General features: G+C 40.6%; 1 protein-coding gene across 5 annotated transcripts; it reads right to left on the minus strand.

Moving 5' to 3' along the window:
* Positions 1-636: 636 nt before the first annotated feature.
* LOC118222308 (protein cornichon homolog 2-like) lies at positions 637-13,143 on the minus strand. 5 transcript variants are annotated; one of them, XM_035407790.1, is made up of 7 exons: positions 12,303-13,141; positions 10,843-11,091; positions 7,673-7,741; positions 7,218-7,265; positions 6,036-6,148; positions 4,821-4,964; positions 637-4,017 (listed from the first exon to the last, which is right to left on the minus strand). In XM_035407790.1, exons 1-7 carry the CDS (start codon positions 12,384-12,386, stop codon positions 3,990-3,992), a joined length of 735 nt encoding a protein of 244 aa, XP_035263681.1. In that variant the 5' UTR covers positions 12,387-13,141; the 3' UTR covers positions 637-3,989. The 5 variants fall into 5 exon arrangements, with proteins under 5 accessions (XP_035263681.1, XP_035263679.1, XP_035263682.1 ...); XM_035407788.1 differs by having other exon boundaries at positions 10,843-11,565; XM_035407791.1 differs by lacking the exon at positions 10,843-11,091 and having other exon boundaries at positions 12,303-13,143.
* Between the last annotated feature and the right edge of the window lie 5,457 nt (positions 13,144-18,600).

Below are 18,600 nucleotides of genomic sequence, written 5' to 3' on the forward strand. Positions count from 1 at the left end.
TGTGCCCATCTGTCTCTCCCTGCCTTCTCTGTTTCTTCATTTATTCTTTTAGTGATCCTCCCAGTTTCTCAGTTTCTCACTTTTTCTGTTACTATGCCTGCGTTTCTATCCATCCTCCCCTCGTTCCTTTCTTTCACCCACCTTTATATCTCTCCCACCTCCCCCTATCATTAGTGTTCAGTTATTATAAAATCTATCCACCCCCTTTCACCCCCCCCCCCCAGCCTCCCGTTGGGATAATGGATTGCGTTTATTTAATTGTGTGCGTCTCTCCTACCTCGGTCTCTCCTACATTTCTCTCCCTTTTCAATAGCTCTGTGCCATATCTTTTTCTCTCCCTCTTTCTCTGTCTCAGTTTGCTGCAGTTCAGTTATGAAATGGCCTCCGGAGTCAGCAGATTGCGCGAGCATTATTACAAGTGATAAATCACGACGCTTCACACTGTTTCAGTCGCCCTCCATCGGCGCATCAGTCACAGCTGAAGACGCTCTCGCCGTCGGTTTGAAACCACATTGTTCTGATCACCGTAATTGTTATGAATATACATTATTTAGCGAAGGCAACCTCCAGCAGTGTGTTCACTCCAACGGTTCTCAAAGACATACTCGCGTAACACACCAGAATTGCAGGACAATGTCACATATTTGGCTGTTTTATTAGAATATGAAGGCCTACGTAGAATAGCATTCTTTAATATATCATATGGCATCCTATTGGACTGCAAATATCCTCTCAGCTCAAGTACAAACTAGAGTGATTACAACAATGGGAGCACACATTGGGGCATGAGATATAAAAGATGGTTACAAATAGTTGTTCTTCACTTTAAATATATATCTTTTTGTCCATTTGCTTAATAGTTTAGCAAAATAACATAAAATGATGCCTCACTACCCCTGCCTCTCCCCCCATACCCACTTCCTCCTTTTTGTGCTTTGAGGATTGTCCTTGATTGGTTCATGTTGTTCAGAGGAATGATGGGTTAGGGGTGAAGAGTCAGGGGTCCGTTTCAGGGTTTAGTAACAAAACACACCATCATACTATGTTATTTCTCGTCTCAAGAACAGGAAACATTTTGGTTGGCAGTAAAATGGCAGACTAGTCAGGTTGACATGTTTGCAATTACCATGATTCCCTTATTAATACTGGAGGAAAACCAGCTTTCTCAATCCTGTTTGGCACTCAAGCATTTCCATTCTCAATGCAGCTACAGTGGTTTTCACACAGTGTACAGTCAGCTTCCCACAACCCAATTAGGGGTGATTAAATCAAAGTTCAGGTGGGGTGGACCTATACTTCAAGCCCGTGGAACTTAAGTATTGTCATTATGATTGTTATTACACATTTAAGGGTATTCAGTGCGCAACATGTGTGCATGGATACAGATAAATAATCCTGAAGAAACAGTAATAATAGTCCATCACACATAAATGACTTGTAAGCAATTGAATAGTACATAATACTTTCATAAAATGAAATATATTCAGTTGATGGTCACAAGAAATGCCAGAACATTCTGTGCTCAAAATAACAAATATGTACACAGTGGTAGTTCAGTTTTCATTTGAGTGTAAAAAAACAGCCCTGCCTTAAATATCATGTAGAAGGCCAAACCACTTAGTACTTTGATTCAATCTCCCCCTAAATCAAATCACTGATTATACTGTATGTATATACATGTGAACAGACTTGTGAACACATGGTTTTAACGCGAAGAGGTACATTTTCACAGGGCAGGAACATCCTCCTGTCTGAGTACAAACATTTCCCAGTCCAGCCCGTTCTGTAAACAGTTGACGATTTAATTGTTGGACGCATGCGCACCCTTCATCCATGGTATTGACACAGCACAACCTTTTAGCGTGTGCCTCCGTTCCTCGTGAAGCTGTGGGCATTTCGGCTGTCATTTTCTACTGCTCATGTGCATGGCCTGCATGTCCCCATCACAGTCTGTCTGGATTCTTGTCTCCAGCATGTGTGTGGCGCATTCTTGTAGAGTTGCTCGATGAAGGTATTATAAAGAAATGAGCCGTGCTAAATTAATTGCAACTGCTCTTACATTCTTTCTTAAGCCTTTTGTCTAATTGGGCCCCCACACTAAAATACATTCCGAGGCTGCGTTTACATTCTTGAAGCTGTTACCAGACGTCTGATGATCGAGGCTGAAGCCCGTCCATGTCTGGTATCCATGTCTCATTTTCCGTAGTGGGCAAAGTCACCCGTGGGAACAATCTAGAGTGGTGCCAACAGAAGAAGTCTTTTTCCCAAAAAAAAAAATTTTTTGAATTCCTCAAAAACTACACTGAGGTCTGTTGACATGTGTCCTTGACATTGACTGGAATATGCTGTCCCGTCATACAGTATCCTCATTGTAAATGACCCAGTGTATTTCCGAAGTTGCATGTGTTATGACATCCATTACAATGGATGACCCCATCTACAGTAAACAAATACTGTTTACAGGCATATATCTTTGAATATACTTGACTGTGGATTTGCACAGTTTTAATGAATTTGTTGTTGAGGTCACAAGTCTGAAGTTTGTCATTCAAAGCACTGGTCTTCAGTGATTTGATTTAGTTGAATAGGTATTCTCTTATCCCGTTAAATGTGTATTTGTGTCTTCACAAACATCTAGGTGAATGATCACATACTAATTTAATTACATTATATTAGTTGTTCCATGTGGTTACACTGGTGTGCACATGTATATAATCTCTACATAAAGTACAGAAACGAGGAAAGTGGTCTACCATTTTAAATTGTATTGTTTGACTTATTTTACTGTACTATACTAAAATGACAGTACAAATATGTAGGCCAAGATATATTCACTGATTTTTCTGTTCAATATTCTGGTGATAAGCAAGTGATTTTTTTCATGTACCACTTAACGGGCATTGTGCCACTATGTATTATATCCGATCCTTTTTTGTGTTTTGTTGTGTTAGCCAAGTATTTTGTTCGGTTCAGAGAACCCAAACATTTCAGCAGATGGCTGCTCATCCCATGAACAGGTTTGCAGAAGCTCATTTTCTCATCACTACGCTAATCGCCGCACAAGTGTGCCCCGCTTCACTCCAGCACGCTTTAAGGTGTCTTCTTACAGCTCCGGGGCTTTCTAGAGCAAGGACAAAGGTTCAAAGGCTAATCCAGAGGCATGACCAATACATTCAAGTCGGTAGCTAAGAAGAGTCCATTTGGAATGCAAATTGTAGACCTTCGGAGACAGTGGTTGTACAAATCCTGGTTCTATATTGATGATTTTACCTGCTGATACACAAACACGAGCACCTATTTCAGGCGATGTGATCGTATGGCCATGTTGCAGCAATCTGCACAGATCACAGCAGGTTTGTGGAACAATAGTCCCAAGGGGGTATGTGCTTTTTTTTGCAGGTTATTTCTGCCTCCCATGCAATAGAGAGACCATCCCCTCCCGGTCACCACCTGCCCAGAAGTTTCCTCCTGTCCAGCCAGGATTTTCCCCTTTGATAAAAAGGGTGGTTTTTGAAACTGATTATTTAGACAACAAACGTGAGAGAAAACATATATTTCTGCCATTCAGTAACAATGGTAGATGCTGTGGCAATTGGGATTATGTTTGTGTACAAAGCAACTCTCATCTCTGTCATTCTCCCTTTACTCGTCCGCTGTGGTTCCTGTTCTTCTCATCTCTCCCTGTCCTAACTTTCTCCTCATGGTTTCTTCTCTTCTTTACTCTTCTCTTCTGTTCTCTTCTCTTGACCTCTCTTCTCTCAGTGGCAGTGTCTATGGGTATGGCAGTGTTCCATCCCTCTCCTGATGGTCCTTAGTAGAAAAAAAAGTTTTTCCCTTGCTTGCCTTTGCATGAATTCCCAAAAATTTGAAGAGAGTAAAAAAGAAGCAAGGAGCGTCCTGCGATGGAGTAATGGGGGATAAGAATGAAGAGAGATGCACGTCCTTCTTGCACTTTTGCTGTCGTCCTGCCCTACACCCCTCTTCAGTGTTTAGAAGCTCACCAAAGTGTAGACCATGCTGAAAAAAGGTCAGGCACAGACAGGGGTCAGAGAGAAAGGGTGAATAAGACAAAGAACTGCACAGAAGCCTACATTTATGCTGGTGGTGCTGCTTAGAACACAAGGACAACTTACCTTCAGATATATTTTTGCTGAATGAAAGTAAGGTAATTTGGGATCTAGCTCCTTGTTCTTCAATGATAAGACGTATTTACATTTTAAAATGACAGTTTTACTCTCTAAAAGGAGGCTGGGATTTTGCTTCTGCTAGACAAAATGGCTAACTAAGCTGACTGGCTTTAACTTTGAATCAGTGACACTTCTCTGCCATTGGACCAACATATTGCATTCGTCTGATTATGCTGCTTCCCTGCAGCTGGCGTAATGAGTTACAGATTTGCCTGAGGTTGGGATTTGAAAGCGGGCCACTCACTCTTCCAAGGGCTCCAAAGGCAAGCACGTAACCAGTCAGCTAAAGGCGAAATCCCCCCTAGCTCAGGGCAACGTCGTTATTTTGAACCTGGGTTGCCACTCCAGAGAGCGTAGTCACGGTAACCTGCCCTTATTTGCACCAAGTCTGTTCACTGTGCAATCTGTCGATCAGCGCCTACTTGGGGAACTGTAGTGACGAACCGATGTGTTCCCTTCAACAATATTTCCGGCACAAACGGAAGAACAGACCATATTTCAAAGACAGTTTTAATGGCTTCATTATTATTATTTATTTGTTGATCTGAATCTGAATAGCGAATCTACATTATTATACAGATGAAAGAATGGACAGACAGACAGACAGACAGACAGACAGAAAATCTTACTCACCTGTACAGATAATAGAAGAAAGAAAGCAAATAGAAGCCCAGCTTGCACCAGGATTCTTTTTGGCAGTAACTGAGGATATCTGCGTTCATGATACTGACTGGATCATACATCACCTCAGAGCCATCGGCTGGCCGGTGAAAATATCTGAGTGCGAAACAGAGAAAAAAAAGGAACCAATGAGTGTAATATGTAAATATATAGATTATATATATAGAAATCTGTAAATATATAGGAAATGAATTCATACCAATTCTCAAAAAGTTTACAGAATTAAGAGACAATAAAATATAAAGTTTATGATTAGGAAGACCAATTTTGTGAAGGAGGTATAGAGCAAGAAGGATGCTTGGAAAGGTACAACCACCTGTGTAAGAAAAAGTATATATCTGTTATTCGATACTGTATGCTGCAGTTAAAATTAAGCTTTTATACATTCCTGGCCATAATTAAGATAATGAAGTACAGGAAACGGACATTTGTGCTTTCTTTGCTAACGTGTTGTTTTAATACTTTTGAAATATTAAATACAGTACAATTTGAATCCAGTTTCCTGGATCGTTAAGTTCAGGGACAGGAGACAGGCCGAAGTTTGGTTGTACAGCAGCTTGGTAGAAGTGGTAGCAATTTAAAACAAGTTTATGTGCCAGCTTCATGCAAAGCTGCATCTTCTTCAGATAATGATGGCGTTGTATAATTCCTCTGTCGCGCTTTAAGCTAGGCTATCCACAAAGGTGTCGTGAAGGCTGTGTGCTGCCACATCAAAATATTAGAAGAAAATTGCCCCAAATTTAGATTAAAACCTACTTTATTACAATTTTGGGATAATGTTTTATTATTATGAGTCGCATGGTAGATTAATCTTAAAAATTAAGATAAATAGTGATGTTTCCCTCACATATCTACAAAAAAATGAAGACAAATTTACTCCCTGGTAGCTTCCACTGATTGTGACAGAATATCAGCCAGAAATTCCTAAATATACTTTAATACCAACACAATGGGGCTGAACATTGGGCAGAGAACTAGAGCCGAAACCTTTCAATGAAAACACTGACAATGATAAATAAAGAATACAGGGTAGCGTTCAGAGCGTCTGAAATGTTCAAACATGCAACTGAGCATTGCTTTTGGAATTGCCCCTGGTAGCACATTTCAATGTGGGCTCGATGGTAGATGAGCGCTGATAGGCAAGAATGAATATGTAGTGTCCATTACCTCCACAGGTGGTATAAAAGCAGAGGAATGTTGAGTCCCAGGGTGACCCACTCTGCAGCGCACATGAACATCAGGCAGAACAGCCCATGGATGCAGTACTCTGGGACCACCAGCTGGGGGCAGTACAAGCAGTACTGAGTTATTGTAATATCTCAAAAACGTATTTTCAGATTAAATCGATACACTACATGCGCACGTATTAAAGTTGCATATAATATATAAAAAAAGATTTTAGCCACACATTCACAAACACGGAGTCACTGTAAAGCAGCCACTGATGATGTTGCTGCTGTGCACAAATGCATACACACATTTCTTTCCTGAATATACTTGCATGGTCAGCGCCCATTTTCCACTCTCCCCTTGACTCCACCCAAACTCTACTTCCATTCTTTGCCCTTACTCCGTGCTCTTTTCTCTTTCTCACACCTCCGTTCTCATGTTGTGATTCGTTTGAAGTGGTTTTGGCCTGCTACAGCCAGAAGAGCACACGGAATGTGCAGATCTGCATGTTCTGGAACGCTTATTAAATTCAAACGCACTCGCTGCATTTCAACTCTGAGGATTATTCTAGGCACTTTGGTGGTGCTAATGACTGAATCCCTTTTGACAGGAAGGGCGAAGAGCAGTCGGGGAGGGGTGCACGGAGGGGGGGGGGGGGATTGAAAGCAGGTGCAGGAATGGGATGAATACGAATCAATCTGTCACAGTCTTCGAAAGAGATACAGATGGAAGACAGTTGTCAGCTCTCATTTCCTCCTGTCTCTGTAATTGATCCATTCTCTCTTTCACTTTTGACTCACTCCACCTTCACCAACTGTTTTTTAGCATTATAACTGCTAATTTTTGTGTCACAAATCACATTAGTTGGCCATTAAGGTGTCTTAATGGAGTCTATTCTCACATAACTTTACCCTGAGCTGTGACTACTGAGGACACTCATTCTCTTATGACAGGCATTACATATCAACATTTAGCAGATGCTCTTAGTCAGAAACATGACACTTTTTAACATCAAGTCCATTCATACAGTTGATACCGGAGCAGTTCAGGTTAAGTTCCAATGTCCCAACTGGGATTTGAACCCAAAACCTTAAGCCCATTTTCCTAACCATCCTGCAACACTGCCACCCATTATTATAACGTCCTGTATTGATACTACAGACAAACTCATATACTCACAGTTCGCAGTAAGTTGCAGATTCTTTCAATATTCCGTATTCTTTCTCTCTAAAGATCAAAAACAACAAAAAAGAAAAAGTGAAGAAAGATGGTAGATATGGAATAATTAAATTTTTATCATCTTCATTATTCTGAGAAAACTGTGGAATCATTATTGTTAATAATGTATAAATATAAAGATGGAATCTCTGACAGTACATTACTAACAAAAGTATATTAAATTTATTGAAATACCTCAACTATGTGAGTACAGCATAATATAAATTATTGCTTTATTGAACATCATGTGTATATAAAAGAAAGTATTTATAGCAAAGTATGTCAGTAAACGATACATTTTAAAATCCATTAAAACAAGACTTATACTTTATACTACAGTTCACAATGCTCTTGAACGGTGCAAATGAATATGGTTTCCTGACTATATGTAAATATTTGAACATGGATGGTCTTACTGCTCTTGTTGGGTTGCACTGGTCAATAGGGTTTTTGAAGTCCTGCCGAAGATCATCAAATGCAATGATCTATGGGAAGAGAGAGATTCATGAAACATTACTGGAGACAGTGGGACACGACCTCACAGGATGGGCTCGGGGGAAGGGGAGAGAGGCAGAAATAGGCACATTCCTGGAGAAGAGCAATGCAGTCAGGATTTGAGTTCATTTCTATATCATGTCCTTTTCTCCACACTAATTGTAGGGTGTGTTGTCTATTTCCAAGACCTTCACTCTCCCGTATCTCACTCTTTGAACGTCACTCTACCACTCCTCTCTCCTTCTCCACATCTCTGTCTGTCTGTCTGTTGTCCAATTACTGTGTTCTGCCTTTCTTCCTCACGCCATCTTAGTGTACATTTTGTACCACTTTTGCCAGTCTCCCTCTCTCACTGCCCCCTCACCTCCCCTCCTCTACATCGCTGCATACTTCCATCGTTTTCTCTATCTTTGTCAGCATGACTCTTTGAAAAAAATAATAACAAAGCCACGAAAAAATAATTTCCCCAAACCGGAATGTGTGTTTCACATAATCGTGTAAATTCCGTCTCTATATCTCACCCTGTCTCTCCCTTTATCTCTCTCCTCTTTGTTGTAAACAGATTCAGTTGCCATAGTGACTGGATGAGCACTTAAGCGGGTGCCATGGTTACTACTGAAGTGAACAACCAATCCCACTGGGTGAATGCTTCAGAGATAGAGAAAAAGAGAGTGCTAGGCAGATGGAGGGGGGTGTGGAGGCACAATTATGTTCTGATAAGCATTTTCAATCACGCTGTTACTGAAACGGATGCAGACACGCACTCACACATACATATGGACTGACTCATACAATCTCACTCCAACAGACACTTTGATGTGCTGTACAGTGCTTGTTCATGGTTCAGTGATGCAATAATTACATGCACACCCATGCACAGACACACACACACACACACACGCACACACACACTCATCACATGTCAATTCCCAGACTGACTGCAATTTGCATATTACAGTTATGAACAAAAACTGAGTTCTCATGTTCTTGTTGATTTATTGCTTCTGAATAACAAATTCACAACATAAATTCCCTCTGAGTAACAAATTCATGATATTAGGAAAACAACATCTGATCCATTCTTAATTTGACTGACCTTGAAACTATTGACTTATTATCATTGATTTATTAGAAGTTTATTGTCAGAGCTGAAAAATGTTCACATAGATTAATATTGGATAGTCACATGTGAGTTTTAGTGCTTTGAATTTTGACACACATGAATAGCTTATTTTCCAAGGCAACTATGCCACTCCAGTCATTCAGGGCAGGAGTCCTTTCCCTTAGCTTCTTGGAACACCACCTAGGTGTTTTCCCCATATAAATAATCACAGCCGTTATCAAATTTACAGACATGCTTAGACTAGAACAACCATGCTCATACTGTAGGTGAAAACAAATGACAGTAAGAAATCTGTGGTCTGCGTTCAAGTTCACATATTAGCATCAACTCTGAGGGAATGGCTGGTTTTTTATGACCAGGTCTCTGCTCCCATTTAACAAAAATGGAGGACTTTGTCTTCCCATGGTGCCTAGCGTACTGAGCACATCAAGTACAGACACCAAGATATAGTCCGCAAGTATTTAGCATTTGTACCTAGTTTCTTTGTTAGCGTCGTTAGTGTGCACCAGTGCTTTACTGATCTTTACTCGCTGGTTGAGGAATGCCATTGGCCAGGTCTGGCAGTGTTGCTGATATCTATGAGGTGAATGCACTTCTGCTTCTATATTTTTAGAGTGCCTGCTGAATAAATCTAATACAATGTAAAGCTGGTGTGCTCAGGCTCAGCTGCTCAGTGGTTAGACAATTTAGAGTATAGCTGGTGAGGACACACATTTGTCACAATAGTCACAGGTGTGGATGAACAACTGACATGTGAACACACTGTGGTTCACACCTATATAGCTGATATGAGTATGCATAGCTGCATTCTCATGTTTAACTGCTGTGTTGAACAGTATTACACGCATGCAGTATTTATTGGTTATGTGTAGACTCAACTATTAAATGTCACGCACATTTAGACATTGTAGCTCAAACAAATGATAAATACATTTATAGGCGATGTGCACGCATTCAAATGTCGAAAGGTCGTACACATGCATGTACGGGCTAAGCATGCACACACACCTCATTGAAAAGTCTGAAACAAGAAAGTGCATCAGCGATAAGCGAGACTATGAGGATGTCTATGGGAGCTGACCGAGAACAATGCAGCCCTTCTGCAGAGCTGGTCCGCAGAAGATCAAACAAAGCACTCTGTCAGTAAGCATACGTATGCAACCAGTCTGGAAATAGTGCGTGTTTGTTCACTCGCCACCATCATTCGACTTGCCGAAGGAAGGTTCAATCAGTGCCAGGGGGAGCTGTGTCAGACGCTTGACAGCTCATGTGGTCTGAGCTTATCCTAATATCTGCAGCCTGAAGAAGCTTCAGCATCGGTGACAGTGCCCCCACTCCCCCCCCCCCCCGAGGATACCCGGTCTGTCACAAGATCTTTATCCCAAACAGTCAACTTAAATCAGTTTCATTGGTTCGACTTTGCCGAAGAACCTGTGAGTATCAGGTGTTGCATCACCTGATGTTAAACTGCGCCAGCTAGTCCTTTGTCTGTCTGCTGTTTTTCGTTGTTGTTGTACATTAGTCAAACCGATAGCCCGCTGACAGTTCGGTATTGTTCTGGTTTATATCAGGGCTGAGCTTCAGCTTGTTATTGTGATGTTCAGTAGAGTTTTATATTAGGGCTGAGCTTCAGCTTGTTATTGTGATGTTCAGTAGATGATGGACAGTATTTCAGGTTTCTGTGACATTTCATTCACCACTGCAACTGGTCTTCAGTTACAGCCTTTTGAGACAGAAATATCTGTCCTATAATTTCCTTATGATGAAAGGCTTTGTTCATAAAATTAATTAATATATATAATTCCATTTTTTCACTAGCCTTCCAACATATATATGTTAATATTGAAGTGGTCAGTTTAGTCAGCGTATACACTGTGTGTGCGTTTGTGAGTGTGCGTGCACACACGTGTGTTTGTGTGTGAAAGTGTGAATTTGATTGTTTTATCGAGGCCCAATATAGCTACTCACGTGCCAGATGATGAAGAAGATGAGGGAGGCGCACAGCACCAGGGTGAGCATGTAGCAGAAGGCTGCGAAGGTGAACGCCATGGCCGCGCCTGCCAGCCTCGCGGCTGAAGATGGGCCGAGAGGGGGGGGGCACCGCTCACCTCCTCTCTCTATCTCTGTATGTATGTGTCTCCTCTCTCTCCTCCTTAAGGTCTCCTTCTCTCCTCCTCCTTCGCCTCCTCTGTCCTCCTCGTGCTCTTCTCCTTTGGTCTTGTAGGAAGGACAGGTGAAAAATGGTGGGAACGTGAAGGGGGTGAGCGAGATTTCACTCTTCTTCACTGTCCAGATGTTTTGCCTTTCTCTTCCTTTGTTCTTGCCCGTTTTTATTTTGTTGTTGCACAGTCCGACGTCTTCCTTCGCTTTTCTTGGTTTGTGTGTTTGTGTACATATATGCATATGTGTTTGTTCAACTCTCCTGTGTCCCTCCAATTTCAAGATCGATCCGTGTGCTCTTTGAAGTATTGGGGTGAAGGCTATTGTCCTCCGTCTAAGTTATTTCTCTCTCCGTCATACATTCAACTTTTATTCCTCCAACTCCCTCCCATTCTCAGAGTTCTGCCTCTTCACCTCTTTAAAATCGCACGGTACACAACCTGTCCACACCCTGTTGGAACTAACACTCCGACTTACTGCCACACTGACACAGCAAACAGTGATGCTCTTCCTGATAAGAGGAAATAAGAGCTGAAAGTGACGATGAGCCAGTTACTGTCAAAATTCTGTCCTTAAAAATATGACATGGCTTTTCCCTACACTGTAGCTTTTAAATGACATACAATTACATTTAAATTACTTTACTAATATGACAGTTAATTCATAATAATTTTCAAATGACTGTAAAACACTGTAAATAATATAAATAATGTAAGAAATCTTTTGGCTTACAATACAAGGAGGTTATAGATAGAGCAACAAACTTGTTTGACATGTATTACATTAACTATTATATTATTTGGGTAGAAATACATTTATAAATGTAGCAGCAATGTGGTCACAGGCTGTGTGTGATGGCAGTGATGGCATGAGTGAGTGAGTGAAGCTTACTGTAAAATGCAAATGTGAAAGTCTTGAATAATAATAAGCATCAAATATGTACAAATTTACAGCAAAAGAACTCAGTAATTTTCATGAAGGAAAAGGTATGCTCATAATTTACAATTGATGATGTGAAGCCTTAATTCAATTTTGTTTAATTACTGTTGCATTATTTTCTCAGGATGACTATGATATGGTGTGGAATGGCTACAGGTTACAGTGATTCTTACAAATCAGTAATACAGTATTACTTATCATCAAGCAGCTTCTCTGCAAACGTGTATTTCCATCCACAGCTCGGTATGATAATGAATTATGATAAAGGTGGGGTGATGATAATGGATGATGGATGGTTATGAATGAAATCAGTATCACTGTGAGTATACCTGTCTCCTGTGGTATAGTCTGGTTTTGTCTGTCCCAGCTGACAACCCTTTTCCCTTGTCACTGTCAAATTCATTCAGTGTCATTATAAAATTCTCTTTTTCATTCTGCGAGGGCTGCTTCCAGCCAGACCCTCCATTCCGGTGCCTGCCAGAATGGAATAATGAGTGAAAAGACTGGAGTTGGAAGCAATGAAAGCCTTTTTTTTAATGTTCTTTGTTTTTTTTTAATTATTGTTTTGAATAGTTTTTTCTGTCAAATGGTATCCAAAGCCATCCTTTCGGAAATATCTTTGTCAATCAATCCCTCGCCTCCTATTTCCCCCCATTCCCTATTTCTCCCTCTTTCCTGACCTCCTCTTCCCGCTTTCTCTCTTCTTCCCTAAATAAATAGAGTGCTTTAGGGGAAGAGAAGACAGACCTAGAAATGTTTATGCTCCTCCACTGTCTTGCTTTCTCTCCGTCTCTCACTGTCAGTTCAGGTATTGTTTTTTTATATTCCAAATAATGTCCTAGTACATTCGATCCCTGTGTCACTCTCTTTCATGCACACTATCCCGTTTGCTTTATTTTATCCGATTGCTGTATTCCCTTGTTCCCTAGAGATGGATAAAGGTGGGGGGTTGGGGGGATCTCCGTGGTTTATCTTTTTTCCGTTGCTTTCCCTAGTTTGTTTTGATCTCCCTCTCCTTTTGTTCCCCCTTTCCCTCTCTGTGGTGGTATTCCTCCTTCATTCAGATGAAGATGAAAGGATGCTGCTTCTCTTCTGTCTGCCTGTCTGTGTTTGTCTCTGTGCGAGAGTGAGTGCTTAACTAGAGTAGCTTTCTTGCGCTGCCTCTGCCTCTCTCTCTCTCTCTCTCTCTCTCTCTCTCTCTCTCGCTCTCTCTCTCTCTCTGTCTCTTTCGGTCTCTCTCACTCTCTCCTTCTCCCGTCACCCTCTTTTGACAGTCTCTCTCTATCACTCTCTTCCTCTGTCTCTGTGTCTTTCTCACAGACACACATACACATGGACACTAACTGTGAGCTGTCATTCAATTAAATGTTTTTGTGAGACTCTACCCCTCTTCACTTTGCAGTGCTCTATTGCCATAGGCAATTCTCTTATTAAAATAAAGCTAAATCAAACATCAGAGCTCATTCTGTAGTAGCAAGACAGTTTGTGTGGCCTCAGCAGGACTTTCAAAGAATTTCTGGTGCCAAACTGAGAGACATTCAATACCATTTGGGGGGGGGGAGGGTAGAACTAAAATAATCATATATTACAGCAGTTGCTTCAATCACAAGACTAATTAACAATTCCAAAAAGCTGACATGTTCAGTCTGTCTTCTCACTGACTAGATGACTAAAAAAAGGTCAGTCTTACAGGAGAGAGATGCACAGACTGAACATCGGAATGCAAGGAGGATCATAATTAATTGCTTTAATCATGAGCTAGAGAGCAAGTGACTATTTTCAAAACAAAATGGCGCACAGTACCACAGGGGAGCCCCAGTCAGAGGAGACGTATACAGTATCTGTAACTGACAACATCTGGTAGCCTGTGAGCTAGTGGGTACTGAAAACATCAGTGTGGAGACCTAATTCTGTCCCAATAAAGACAGATACATTTTTATAAAACCCAGTTTTGTAGGAACACAATGAGCCTAATCGGTTTTTATGTAAAATGAATGAGGAGAGGATCAGGTTTGACACGATCGACCCTGGATCAGCATTTACAAAGAGCAAATTCCGCACTCAATGTTTGTTCCTGTCCCTGCTTCTAGGCTTTAACTAAGTTTTCTATAGGTCATTCTGATACTTTGCAACTGGGACAAGATGACTTTGCAAACCAAAAATTGATCATTTTCGTATAGAACTCTGTGACGGAAAAGGTACTGGTAAAAGTGGTTGTATCATATCAAATCAGTATCATTTATGGTCCATGAGTGCCTCCTGATGGATGGATTTCACAGTTTTGGTTTTAGTGTTTCCGTCCCCTTCTTTACCATGTGATTCAGATAATAACAGATGTGTGAAATATACAGCTAAATTCATTCAGTATTATATACAGTAGCATACGGTTATTTTATTCTTTATCTTAATGACAACTTGTTCATACATTTGATATTTTTAAATATTTGATGGAAGAATTAAGTATTACATTTCTTCACATACAAACCATTTCTTTTCAACATTGTATTACAAGACATCCGGAAACATCCTCTGGGTTTGTGTTAGTTGGTGGTAAGCAGCATTTTGTTACTGATGTATGTCAATGAATAAAGGTGAGAGAAGATGAAGGTGGTAACTATAACAACAGTCTCAACTCCAGACACACTCTCTCTCTAGAGCAGGGGCGTCCAATCTTATTCAGAATACAATAAACAAGCTAATAGCATTTTAAGGTTGTGAACCTGACAAATGAGGTCATGACAACACAAAGATCAGTTGCTGGGACACGGAGGAGATGAGGTGATAGTGGAGGGAAGGCGCATACATTTTTTGAGTACCTGGACAGACCCTTAGTGTGTAGGCAGAACGATTAGAAGGTGAATTGGGCCCTAGTCTACTACTTGAGACGAAGAAGACTGGACCACACCCAAACACACCTGGTCTAATTATAGGCTCAGAAGAAGCAGCTCTGAAATTAGCGAGAAAACGCTGAGCTCCTGGAAATTTAAGTGCAAAACACACACTCCCCGTCATCTAAACAGGACTAATAAGTGTAATAAAATAACATAAAGCACAAGCACAAAAACATACATGCAACTATAATTTCCAAACTATAACTACTCGTATAATAAAGATATAACGCAATATAAGAGCAATCCTCATTTCCAAAAGTATCTCCTGCATCACTGGCATCAACTTTTGTTTGACAGACTGTTTTGTTTGAACTTTGAGACATATCACACAAGCATTTGAAATTCATTAAAAATCCTTTCAATGCAGAAAATCAGCCTGGATTTCTAGAACCACAGAAACAGAAATCCTACAAAAGCCCATATTATTATAACCTGCCATTCTAAATTCACAAAGTCTTTCCGAGTCTGTGCAACTGGTCTGTTTGCCCCTGCAGTTCTTTAACCCAGCATGAACTTTCCTTGTCTCATTTCAGGGTGCATGACTGCATGGTTAAATTAGCAGCTTAGAACTAAACCAAAAAGACTCCAGCACCACCGCTCTCCCTGCTAATGGCAGCAAGTGTACCCTTCACTGTGTTGAACAATGGCATTAATCTGCGGCTGATGGAAAGACTGTAGACTCCTGTCACAAAATTCTGGACATGACAATGGTGCCTTGGTTTGGCTGAACTGACAGAGATAGGGCCACTCATGGAAATTGCTTATGCAAGGCTTGTAAAACAACATGAAGATTTATCTTCCCCAGTGAAAAGGCCACCGAAGAAACAGGTGGATGGAGACATATCAGTCAACAAATACTGATTTACAGACTTTGCTTTGGGTTCTCAAACTCTGTCTGTCGTTGTGTGTGTATAGGATGAGGGGCAGGGCATAGTCATAGATATTTATGTCAGTTGTAATCATTAACATCCCTCCCTACTTCTCTAACACGTGCCTTTCCCTCCAAGTGCATTATGACTGAGGCTCCCACTCCAATTCTCTTTCTTTTGCAGTTACTTTCTCTCTTTGTTTCACTTTCTCCTGTCTCCTGAAACTTTTACTCTTCCCCTTCTCTTGCTCTTTTGTTTGTACCCACGCAAATGGCTTGGGCTGCATTGTCTCTTGTGATGAGCATGCTGAGGTGTGCCTGTGTTATCCCGTAATACGAGGTCTGCTAATGTCCCATTAAGAAATTAAACATCAACACGTGCTTAACTGTCAACTGTCAGAGTGTTGATACTAATAATGAAAGATAAGTTGATTTCCAGGCGGGCCAAGTCAAAAACGGTAACTGTACTACTGCCTCTCTGGTTGTAATGCAGCAATATGATGCAATTGTCCAGGGTTATACGTTTGACGAGTGTTTGACGACCTATTGAAATCAGGTGTCTTTGTTTGTGTGTGTGAATACGTGAAGAATTACCTTTTCATGTGCCAATACAACAATGTGTATTAAATTAAAACTACACTCTTTGTGCTGTGAGTGCAATGTATGGTCTCTCGTTGTTCTCAGTCCTGGTCTGGTACTTGTTGTCTCATATTAGTGTTTTTGGAAGAAGCAGAGGCAATCTGTTTCTACATTGCCTGCTGTCTATGGTGTCTTTTTGTTGATTGAACAAAGATGTTGTAGTAAACAGTATGTGACGATACAGGCTGTTCTGCTAACATTTAGGTATTGATTTAATCCCATTGGTCCAAAACAAGTGATTACATACAAGAATGTACTTACTTTTCCAGGAAGAGAATGGAATTAACACAGATCCAAGGCATGGTTACCTGCTGTAGCAATTACATGTTTTGAAGTCGATTAAAAATGATGTTGCCTTTGAAATGCCAGCTAAGGAAAGCACAGCAATAACATCAAGCTTAGCAATCTAAAATCTTCAATAAATGTTGACATTTGTTGAGAAAAGGCTTATAACCGCTGCTCTCTAGGTGACTACTTTGGTGACTTTAACAATTACAGTAACAATTGGTAACTACATTGCCAGCACTCAGCACCAAGGTGACTTTGATTATGCCACCAAAAGGCCATGTCTGTACTTCTCAGGCTTTTTCGAACTCGGCCGATCCAGCTAAATCCAACTGTAGCCACGGATCACAGGAAGTCACTGTACTGAACAATGCTGGAACTGGCTGTGGCAGTTCACATTGATATTTTTATTTTTATTTTCTGTTCCACTGTGATGGAGAACTGTTATCTTCAGTTTACTAGAAACAGTACTGGGAACCAAAAGTAAAATTTCACTGCCCCTTCCAAGGGAATGTTCAATTACATTGTACGCAGTCATAAAAATAATTTGGGATAAGTCATCTGAACAGAAGTCATACAATATTCAACTGTCAATACATTCTACATGATGGTTTGAACCCTGACTTTACATTGAATTCACTCTAACACAATTACAATAACAATTGGTAACTACTTTGCCAGCACTGAGCACCTAGATGACTTTCATCAGCAATTGTCTGATACCTATTCTGCATGTTATGCATGTGGTAAGAGTTGCAGTATATTCCCTTTGACAGCAGGGGCAGAGTTGGCATTTTTCTTGAAGAGTCCTCCATTTGATTCCTTAGAACGCCCACTGAACTTCCATCTTCATTGTCATAGGACACAGCTATAATTGTCTTTAAAATATGAGAAAGGATGGAATTGGTACATATCCCAAGATTGTGTTCACATAATATAATGGTGCTTTCCATAGAACCATCTCAGCACTGCATCAAGTCATGTTTCAGGAGCAATTGAACTGACATAACATTCTGAGCAGTTGCCTTGAAATGACATGATATAAATGTAAAAGTAATGACAATACCCATTTTCACACTTGGGAAATCCCTTTACTCATTGCTAATGACACAGCTTTTCTTTAACGTATACTTTGCATTTTTCAGTTTTTTTATTTGTGCGGGAGTGCTTTTGGGGTGAGACCTCAGTGTTGCAATGGAGTTGTTATTTGCTGAGAATCCCATAACTGAGTCTCTTTTTATTTTTAGGGTGCCCTATAGATCATCTGTTACCAAGGTCAAATTTTTGGTCTGAACAATGTGCCAATATTTCCGTGCCACTGCCATACGAGGTAATTTTGTGGCTTATATTTTTTGTTTTGACAGTGTTGAGTAGGTTGTTGAGTAGGTTGTGTAGATCAGGAATATTAAAAAATATTCAAAATAGACTCAAAATATCACGACTTCAAGCTCTGAGGCAGCACAATGTAAAAACGGTGTCTGGCTGAATGCTTTTGTAATGCACTATACAGAAATCCCCTCTTTATTCCCTTCTCTCTTTCCCGCCTGCTCCCTGCTCCCTACTCCAAGTCACATGACCACTCAGTCCTGCCTCTCTATTATTGCAACAACATACAAGAACATACTTGCTTTCCGGGAACATATTGGGGGGGGGGGGGAACATATTGAATTACTCAAGTTACTTTCAGCTTTCATTTTCATTTTAGCACTGTGCTCTGATTACCCTTCATGCTTCGTCTCTCATGTGTTTAAAATAACCTTTCACTCTTAATCATGGTCCTGCTCAGGGAATACTGTGCCACGATGATCCAGGGCCACCTTAAGCAATAATGAGTTCAGTATCAGTACATACAAATATAATGCAAACAATAAGCACTGTTCAGAGAGAGCAACTGCCTATTAGACAAATCTGATGGACATAAAAGTGCATAACAGGTAAAAAGGA

This window comes from Anguilla anguilla, chromosome 3, assembly GCF_013347855.1.
Source record: "Anguilla anguilla isolate fAngAng1 chromosome 3, fAngAng1.pri, whole genome shotgun sequence".
NCBI classification, from domain to species: Eukaryota; Metazoa; Chordata; class Actinopteri; order Anguilliformes; family Anguillidae; genus Anguilla; species Anguilla anguilla.